Source organism: Homalodisca vitripennis, chromosome 5, assembly GCF_021130785.1.
Source record: "Homalodisca vitripennis isolate AUS2020 chromosome 5, UT_GWSS_2.1, whole genome shotgun sequence".
NCBI lineage: Eukaryota > Metazoa > Arthropoda > Insecta > Hemiptera > Cicadellidae > Homalodisca > Homalodisca vitripennis.
In genome coordinates, this window is record NC_060211.1 from 166956074 (window position 1) to 166966540 (window position 10467).

The 10467-nt window shown below is 32.8% G+C and overlaps 1 protein-coding gene across 7 annotated transcripts in view; it reads left to right on the forward strand.

Annotated features, from left to right (window-relative positions):
- The window catches only part of LOC124363107 (chitinase-3-like protein 1), a 30430-nt gene extending 26861 nt beyond the window's left edge, over positions 1-3569 (forward strand). For 2 of the 7 annotated variants that reach the window (XM_046818230.1, XM_046818232.1), the window contains 3 exons: positions 376-509; positions 1437-1580; positions 3096-3569. In XM_046818230.1, coding sequence (XP_046674186.1) covers positions 376-509; positions 1437-1580; positions 3096-3301 — 484 coding nt within the window. In that variant the 3' untranslated portion in view covers positions 3302-3569. The remainder of the gene's footprint in view (positions 1-375; positions 510-1436; positions 1581-3095) is intronic. The other 5 variants (XM_046818231.1, XM_046818233.1, XM_046818234.1 and 2 more) reach the window with 5 other exon arrangements.
- The last annotated feature ends 6898 nt before the right edge of the window (positions 3570-10467 follow it).

The following is a 10467-nucleotide window of genomic DNA, read 5'->3' on the forward strand; positions in this document are numbered from 1 at the left end:
AGAAAACCCATGGATTTTAAGGATCAAATTTTCACGCACGGTACAGTGTAGCTCTCATTAGTCTAGAAAAAACTGAAATTCAATTAGAATACATTTTTCAGAGTTTTAAGAGCTGAACGGATTAACCGAACTATTTTAGAAAGACAGAATTAACTTCATAAGATTTAAAACGTAGCTCTATGAGTACTATGGATTATTAGGCTATGTTTAAGATTAGCCTATGTTTCAAACTAGGGCATTTTTGACAATACGAATCGGTCTGGTCAAATGCTTTGAACAATCCGGAACAAATTATTTTTCCACCCAGGCCATGAAAATCAAAACGTATTTTCTGGGAAGACTGTAACGATAAATTTCGAACTCATATTGTTCTAGGGTATTTCCTGACGATGGATACCAGAATTCCGTGGAAGACACACCATCACGCGTGACTCCCACTCCACCCGTTGTACCTAAATCTGACAATCGACCTGTGAAGAAACCTTGTAAGCTTGGAAAGCCTCAGCTTGGTAAACAATAAAGGGAATTTCATCACAAACACACATGGATTTTAATTTTTAACAACACATGCACCCATAATAAAAAATTGTATATATTCACTCCACTAATATTTTTTATGCAGCATCTGATTATACTAATAAAAATAGCGTTAGTGTAACTATTCATATATAAAAAATGTATTTAAGAAATTTAAATTAGTTAAAAAAAAGATGCTCCAACATTTAAAACAATCAGTTTATCTCATTGAACATTTTTTTGAAAAATAATTTTATCAGATAAATAAAACGCATAATAAATGAAAAAAATTTGAACGATAGTAGGAAAAACACGGTTCTCTAATCCGAACGTATATTCATGGCTAATATGTGATTTTAGCGGGCTCAGTAATTTTACTGTGGGGAAAAGTTTATGTGTTCAGTAACAAAATAAAATTACTGTCATTAAAAAATAAAATGGATATGTACACAATAAGGAATTAATTACAATAACAAATGAAACATATATTATACAAATATTGCTGACTAATCACAAAAAAGTTTCCTAAATCTTAATAAACTGCAGTTTTATGTATTCTATAAATATTTATCATACTAAAGTAGGTATATCTAACGTTAAATATACATTTGACTTTTGATACGTATCGATGATTGAAATTGTAAATATGCGACGTATGAAGTTAAAACTTGAGAGAAAGGTTTTTTTAACCAATTCAGTTATTAGTGCGGAACGACGAAATTTCTTGAAATCCTGAATTTGTCTTTTTTCTAATTTATGAGTCGTGAATGGTTTCGTCACAAATTTAACACAGTTTGGTTTTTGTAGCAGCATCATGAAATACCTCAGTCACCACGTTATAGGTTCAGCTGTTCAAATTTTAAACATCCCCACGTCCTAATGCATGACAGAATAACAGAACTCTACTCTATGTTCACCAGTGCCAAAACCAACCCGTGCGCCAACCCCCCTTGCAGCTCCTAGGACACCCGTGCCACACAGAGACGAGTACCCTGCGGAGTCCGATGTAAGTGAACCCCAATCAAACATTGTTGGTGACCTCATTCGTCTTATTCAACGAGCCGGTAAGAAAACAGAAAGTTTAAAGACGATTTTGTAATACAATATTATAATTTATCTGATAGTTGTATATATATATGTCTATATGCTTATTACATTTGTTTAAATCTACGAGGAGACCAACTAGGCCTGCAATTTTTTAAGAGTATAGTATAGAAGCGGATATTTTTGATTAGACCATTATGGTGAAGGCCGGTTAAGATTCAACCAGATCCAATTTGAGGAGAACCTAGAAACTGCAGATTCATGCTGAGTGCGTAGATCCTAAGTAATTCAGATAACGGGTAAACATAAATCGTTAAAAGCCGTGGGAAAGTCAAAAGAGTGGTAGGGCTTTGGAAGTTTATCGATTGGACACTAAAGACAAGGAATCAAATTTCAGAAAACCTTGGATCTCGAAGGAACCTTTTTTCTATTAGGACAAGAAGCTTATAGATTGTATGTATTTAGTAGTATAAAAAGCCTTAGTGTTGCTTCCGGAGTGACAGGATATGCAGGATGGGTAAGGTTAGGGTATAAAGATCGCCTCCTATCGAGATCCATGAGGAAGAATCAGCACTAATCTCAAAGTCATGTGTCCCTGGAAGAAGGGGAGACCAGCTCTGATCCAGCCTCTCTAGTCATAGCAGGCAGGGGGTGGCACACCCTTTTTGAGAGTAACAAGAACCTCTGATACTTAGGGAACGAAGCCCATCAACTCCAACAGACATCTTCCGCCGCAGACTAGACCTATCGAATTACCCTTGCACCACAGAATCTCGACATTTGCGTTTAGTGATGTGCCACTCCTTGACATCCATAAGGTTGCCTAGATTTAAGTGACATATTGGTTTTTTCTATGCCCAGTGGTAGATTCAACTGGAAGGTGTAAATCAGCGAGAAGTGCCCTTTAAGAAATCTTAGACATGTGCTGAAAGGACTGTGTTGAGAAACTGGATACTAAGCTAGTTTTGGTAGCTTAGAACCCTTACGGAACGCAGATAATGAAGGTCAAGAGGCTGGTTTTATGGGAGGAGGTGAGAAAATTCAAGAGTTACTCAGTGGTTGAAAGGTCTAGAGATTTGCAAAACCTCGAGGATGGAGTACTTTAGATTATTACTTAACTAACAACAATAATTGAGTAAATATAATTGTAGGATCTACTAGTTAGGGACCTACACAGGTTCAAGGAGATCATGTATATATTTTAAGTATAACTGTTTTAAAAACTAAATGTAATTTAAATAATAATAATATTTTTTGGTTTTTAACGGGTTCGCTTACCTTAAGGTCAAGATAATTCCTTGAAGACTAACTTTATAAAATATTTAAGAACTTTTTAGTTCTTACACTATTAAGAATCATTAAATAAACGATTAAATTTCTCAGTATTAAAGTTTAAGAGCTTTTAGGAAAATTATATAAACGAAGCATGCTGCTGCAAATGTGCAGCAAACTTCATTGCTTATTTTATTTAGAGTAACGGTGTATCAATACTTACTGCCGAATTCATCAGACTTACACATTGTTTTGTGTCACAGGTGGCATGACTAACTTCTGCAACATTTTAAAAAACAACATGGCGACGCAATCCACTTCTAGTTTTTCCCAAAGGCGAGCCTACAACAACAGGGGGGACAGTGAGAACACCATAGTGTTCGAGTCACCCAACCTTCCTCCGATATTAGTGGCGTTGTCTAACTCTTCAATCTACATCAAGGAAATTAACGTTTTCCAGAAGTCTTAAACCCGAACATAGTGCTCCGAATTGTGTGTTTTGTAACATGTGATATCATATGTAACATTAGTCTCTATGTGTTCACTGATGCGTGTTAGTTTCAAACGCGTGTCATAATTTACCATGCATTGCTCATGTACCGTAGTTTATATTGTAGCTTATTGTATTTATTTATAGTTTTGTATTCTCAGTGCCCTCCCTGTTTGTATTAGTAATAGTTATAATTTAATTTTTGTAATAGTCTAACAATTTATAATTAGAAATGGATTTAATTAAATTACAAGCTTTTAATTAATACGAACTTGCTCAAGATGCTGTTTCCCTTTGATGGCATGAAATGTTTGTGGTATAACCACAGAAAATGTGTTGTTTTATTGTCTCATATAACTTTTTTTTTTGATCTCTTAGGACAAGAAGTTTATAAATTGCACCTAGTCCTGTAAGGACCTAACGCTGCTTCCGGAGTGACAGGATATTCAGGATGGGTAAGGTTAGGGAGTAGAGGCCGCCTCCTATCAATGAGAAAGATTTAGGGCACTAATCTCAAAGTAATGTCTCCCCGAAAGAAGGGAAGGCCGGCTATGAACCAGCCTCTCCAGTCAAAGCAGACAGGGGTTGGAACACCCTTGTTGAGGCTAGCAAGAATCTCTGATACCCCACCAACTCCAACAGTCATCTCCCATAGTAGACTAGATCTATCGAATTGCCCTTACACTCCATAATCTCCACATTTGCGGTTAGTGATGTGCCGATCCTGGACATCCATAAGGTTGCCCAGATTTAAGTTGGTACATCGGTTTTTGCTGTGCCCAGTGGTAGGTTCAACTGGAAGGTATAAACCAGCCAGAAGTGATCCCTGCTGTTGGGTTGTCTTGTACCATACTGATACTCTGCAAAATTTTATGGTGACTAATATAAACGAAATAATTAGAGTGTTTAAAGTATTAACCAAATTTATATTTAAAAAAGGAGAGACCGTGTCCATCCTCATGAGCCACTGGCCTGTGCGAGGATCTTATCAAACAGGATAAATGGGAGAGTCGATATAGTACAAGAATGATGGTACTGATAAAAAGTGCAAAGGTCACAGACAGGATTAGAAGCTGCCTTATCTCTATCTCAGGCTCAAAGACCAACATTATAGAACGCTTTGCTATCGATACTCCCAATATTACTCTACTACTTCTTGTATTGCATCTTCTTACGTGAGATTTTATATTTTGGCAATACGTACTTATTGGGCTATTGTTCGAGAAACAAAACTGCTTTATCTATAAATTTAACATTTATTCCTGTACACTTTCGACATTTTATTTATTTTCTATCTTTGATGAAAACGTTTTAGTGTTACATTAAACGTGGCGTTTTAAAAATTTAGAAATAAAACGAAGGACTTAATGCTCATTACCATAAATCATTGACCAATCCCATTCATCAGCCCTGGTTTAATGGAGAGCTCATGCAGATATTGTGCAGTGTAAACACGTTCAAAAAGTGATGTGGTGGATATTTCCAGTTTAAATCGTGGAAGGGAATATTAAGCAGGCAGCCTGTTTGATTATACAATGTTCTCATCCCTCGTGGCAACGCCTATAATTGAATTATGTATGATATTATATTTTATTTTACCGCATGGAAAAGTGTAACTTTTTCAGTTGTAACCTAAATAGGACTGATCAATAGTAGCAATTGTAAATTGTGAAATTAAACTGAAAATATCGGAATATTGCGATGTCAACTATCGCTCTGTCAGACGTCTGTCTGTATTTGTTCTTAATTTTATTGTGCTCATAATATTAGCTAATATAAGACAGCTTTTCAAGATTAACATTGTAATGTTGTAATATATTTAGTCTATTAGGTCCTAATATTTACCTTGTTGGATCCGAAAATAAACACACTAACTTAAAAATGGATTCATTGCAGCAATTACACACATTTTTATCGTATTTAATAACATTTTCTAATAAAAAAAGGTTAATACAAATATAAGTATGTTGTAGAAATAAATATTTTCAGAATTGTATTGAAATGGGTTGTGGTAAGTAGAACATTCGTAATTACTATACAATAAATGAGAAGGATAAAACATGCAGTAAAACAGGATTTAAAACTTTTTTAACGGTTCCAAACAGTGTTTGTTTATAAAAAAGCTTCTTTGATTTTAATATTATTTTTAGGACGGCTGGTGTTGCATTGTGTGAACTAGCACTAGTAGTTTTAGTACTTACTACTATATTAGGTCCGAATTAGATAACCTTCTACGTAAATTATTGAATAATTTCGCTAGAATTTCATTTAGTGAACACTTTTTGGAACACATTATAACAAAATCAATTCATTGGGCGTCTTCTGATCAGGGGCAAAGGGAAGGACATTTAAAATTAGTTCTATTAATTGTAGAATTTCTAGGTGCTTTGCCAGTTATCATAAGCTTCTATTGACTGATGTCCTTTAAAAATAGGAATCCCTCCTCAGGGCTGAACTATTTTAGTCCAATACCTTTAAGTGATAGAACCTTTAAATGGTTACTATAAGTTTGGATGCTCATAGAAAGATTAGACCTTCATCATATTTTTTTTATCCAACATCATATTGTTTCTTTGCAAAAATGTTTACTCATGTATAAAAATTTAAAATGTTTACAGTTCTATAATTTATTATTAATTCAATGTTCGTTGTAAGAGTTCACAACAATCGATTACTGAAGCTCTCAAAAATGTTTTCCAAATTTTAAGGAACAATTGTTTCCACGGACTTAGAAATTAATTTTACGGAATTAGTTCATATTACAGTATAATAGGATACAACTAAGGTTTACACACATTATCTGGGTATACCATCTAAGCAGCTCTACTGTATCTCACAACTAAACTTACTCATTAAATCTCACGAGTAAGTTAGGCCTATAACATTCAAACCATTACCTTCGTTAGACGTTCCATTATCTCTTGTTATCCCTTGAACAGTGAGATAGACGTATAAGGTGTTATTTGTTTGCCTAGTTCGTAAATAGTTTAAGCAGGTTTACCACTAAATAAAATAAAATCTTAATAATACTTTTACAAAATTTTTAAATTTTACGTGAATATCCAAAATACCTACAAGTAAGGCTTTATTTTCTACGCATGAGGGGAGAAGGACTTATAAAACATATAAATAAAATACTGTACTAAATTAGTAAGTGCAAAAAAAGTAACAGTATTTAAAATTGGTCACATAAAGAAGATGAAACTGTATTAAAAATGTAAAACAACTTTTACTATTGTTAAACTACTACTGTTTAAAGAAATGTCTTTTATAATCAATAAATGCAGAAAAAAGGTATACAATTGATATAATAAATATCTTTATCTGTAGCAAAAAAATAATATTATACATTGTAAAAACAGTTCCAAATGTAGATTTTGTAGACTACATGTTTCAGAACGTAACTTCTCATCAAGGGGTTACAAAGAAGTAAAAGTGCTCCTCACTAAAGGAGGTAAAGTGTTGAGAACTTATACCTCTCTTTAACCACCTAATGAACTTTCGTTTCCAAACATGTAGTAAAAACCTAAAACATTTAGAATAGTTTTTTTACAAGGTATGGTAACATATGTTTTAGTTAATTATGAAGTTGCAGGGTTTTAGGTCATGAAGTTGTTTGAATAATTTGTAGAACATAGTGAACATTTTTATGTTAAATTAATTTGATTGACACATATATTGGAATACTTGATAATTATTAATTATTATCAATGTCTTGAAGAAACGGCCTGACCCTTTGTTTGCTCAAGTCTCAAAATATCAAAAAATAATACAAAAAGAAATTAACTATCCTTATTTTGTGGTTGATGTATTCTACTAATAAAACACGTTACATGTAAAAATTAGTAAATTTTATATATGAAGTTTTTTAAGTTTATTAACAAGTATTGTATAAAACGAGCAAGATTAGGTTGTATAATTTGTGCACATAAAAATAGGTACATAAAAAAAGAAAGAGAAGGGTTCAGAGGCAGAGAGGACGCCTAACTTTACTGCTATAATACAGATGTTTTAATTTCATACACACACATCATATATTGATGGAGGGAACGGTTCGATTACTCCACTGATAGATGGCCCAACGACCCTCCTAGAAGAAATGTAATTTGTACAGGGTCTTTGGCCCGAAGATTGGTGGACGACTCAAACCAGGTCCACCGGTGGACCAACCTATATTACCAATTAATTTTAACATTATTGGATGATAATAACAGTACTTGTATGTTACAGTCAGGTACTTTATGAACAACAAAATTAGTCTCTAGATTTTCATACGAAGTTGGCAACCTAGTAGATATTTAATTCTGTAGTTTTGATGACCTACTAACTAAGTTTACACATTAAACCCGTAAATATATATTTTAATTATATCTTTCATTCATTCGTTCATTCGGTGGAAATTTATCATTTTCGAGATATGTATACACGAATGTCCAAATGTGTTTTCTTTTGTTTAAAGGCCTTTGCTTATAGCTTTATAAAACAGCCAAAACACTCAACCGAAACGTTTTGACAAAATACTTCCTCTGTGTGTAAGATCTATTTGGAAAAATTTACTGATATATGAATATTTATAAAAATACCTATAGTATAATAAAAAATAAATAAACCAAAACCTTATGAGAGTCCACTGTTATCACGTTGTGAAGGTAGAAAGGATAGAGATAAGCCTGGTACACAGTGTTGCTATGACACTAGATTATACGTGATGATAGGGTAATACTGTTGAAGCTGTTAGGTGTAATGTGATCATGGTCTGAGGTCACGTGATCAAAGTGTAGAGGTGCTTGTCTTTAATTTAGCTTCTGTTCGACAGCAATGATATCAATGGGTATTGCTGAAGTGCAAATCAATATGAAAAGGTAGTTTATCTGTATTTATATGGATATATTATCTTCAAAAATATTTAATAAATGTATTTGACTAAACAATGACTCTCCAGCCAGTTTTATAACCGAAAAACAGTTTTAGTAAATTATGATAGATTGTTAATCAATTAAGAACAAACCTAGAACAAATATCTGGCACAAACAATTTTTAGTTTTATATTTTTGTGGAAATTTATATTTTTTACTCCGGTGTCAAATAAAACGAACACAAATGTTTGGAGGTGAACGTTACTAGCCCGGCGCGTGAACCAGTGGAAACGATACAATAATAATTCCTGCAATATTACCGGTAACCATACAGAATGACATTAACATTTTCCCTTGAAATATTTGACTTATTTTGTTACACCGTTTTAATGTCCACTTTGTTTTAATGCGATATTTTTATTTTAACCTAGCCGTTTTACTCACAATTTTCAAAATCGAAGTCCTCATATTACTCAGCAAAAGCACTTATTGCGTAATATGCTACACATGTATACCAATGCAGTAAAAATAAAAAATAAAATATTATTGTATATGCTGATTCATGCTTCAAGAGTCATATGAAATTTTTAAACGTAAGAAGGTACATATAATTTCAGGATTCATGCTTAAGAGTATCAGAGTTTAACCCAACTCTTACATCATGTTTTGAATTTGTAGGAACATTCTTGGTTCGAATTAATTGTATTTCAAAAGTCACAGCTGAATCTGCCTTGTTACCCCGATAAAAATAAAAATATATAGGTCCTGGTAACCTGCTTCGGTCAAAAAGAGATTTCCAGTACCATAACAGAGTTTACCTTACTGTCCCGACGAAGAAGGAAGAAACATATGTGAATTCATAGGTCTGAGAAGCTTACTTCGGTTAAAAGGTGTCTACTTCCGACCGTATAAAACACTTACGGTGCCACAGTGGTTTTGGTTTTTGCCTTACTGCCCCGATCAAAAAACTATATACGTACGCTATTCTTAAAAAAACCTACTTTGTAAAAAAGTGACTACTTTTGATCTTGTAATCTACTTTCAATGTAAGTTATTTCTAGTGGCATATTTGAGCTTTGAGTTGTGAAGTCTTATCGCTTTTCACTATAATCTTGGAAGAATTGTATTGTTGAGGCATGTTATTGTTCATTTCTCTGTTTTAAAGCCACTGTTAAAATGTCATATCACAATGTCAAGGAAGGTCACCAATTTTGAGTACCGTACTTGAAAACATTCACAGCTTTGTTCATACACATTGATTTTATAATAGTGTTTAAATGATACTTCCAGTACAATAGATGTTTTAAATTCGTCACTGGTGCTATCTAGAGTAGAATTTATATGTCAAATTTGTATTTGATATCTGCCTTATACTACTGATCAAGTACTCTAAAATTAATATTGATAACATTAAAATGTAAACAGATGTTTCAGCCTGTTTGTCTAACTTCTGAAAGTGTCAACAGCTGTTTAATGTCAACAAAATTTGGGTTATGAAACATAAATACTGAAATGTTTGCAGAACCCAAAACATTTCAGGTAACTTGTCTTATATTCTGTCTTATCTTTCCCTTCTTTTAATACTTCTCAGATTTCAATGAATATTTAGTAAAATTAATTACCCGAATTGGTCCAGCCGTTCTCGAGATTATCGCTTAGCAACAAATTTAGTGATTAATTTTTATTTCCAAGGTGGTTCAAAAAATTATTGCATGATTCCTTGACGGTTCCATGGGAATTCACAGCACACTTTTGAAAAATTAAAAGAATAGTAAACACACACACACCAATATATATATATTATATATATATATATATATATATATATATATATACAGTATATATATATATATATATATATATATATATACATGTGTGTGTGTGTGTGTATGTTACAGCCTATTTTTCGAACTTCTGAAAGTGTCAACAGCTCTTTAATGTCAGTTACATTTTGGGTTATGAAACATAAATACATTGTTTGCAGATTTACAAGACATTCCAGGTAACTTTTCTTATATTCTTTCTTGTATTTCCATTCTTATGATACTTCTCGGATTTTAACGAATATTTTGCAAAAATAATTAGACGAAGTGGCGCAGTCGTTCTTGAGATTAGCGCTTAGCAACACATTTTTTTGAATAATTTATATTTCTAATGTGTGGGTTACTAGCAGAGTTATCATTAATTTTTGTACACTGACTCATACTTTTTGTGATTTCATCAGAGGTTTTTTTGATGGAAAAAACAAAGAAAAATTAGTTTTTAAATACTATATATACAGGGTATTCA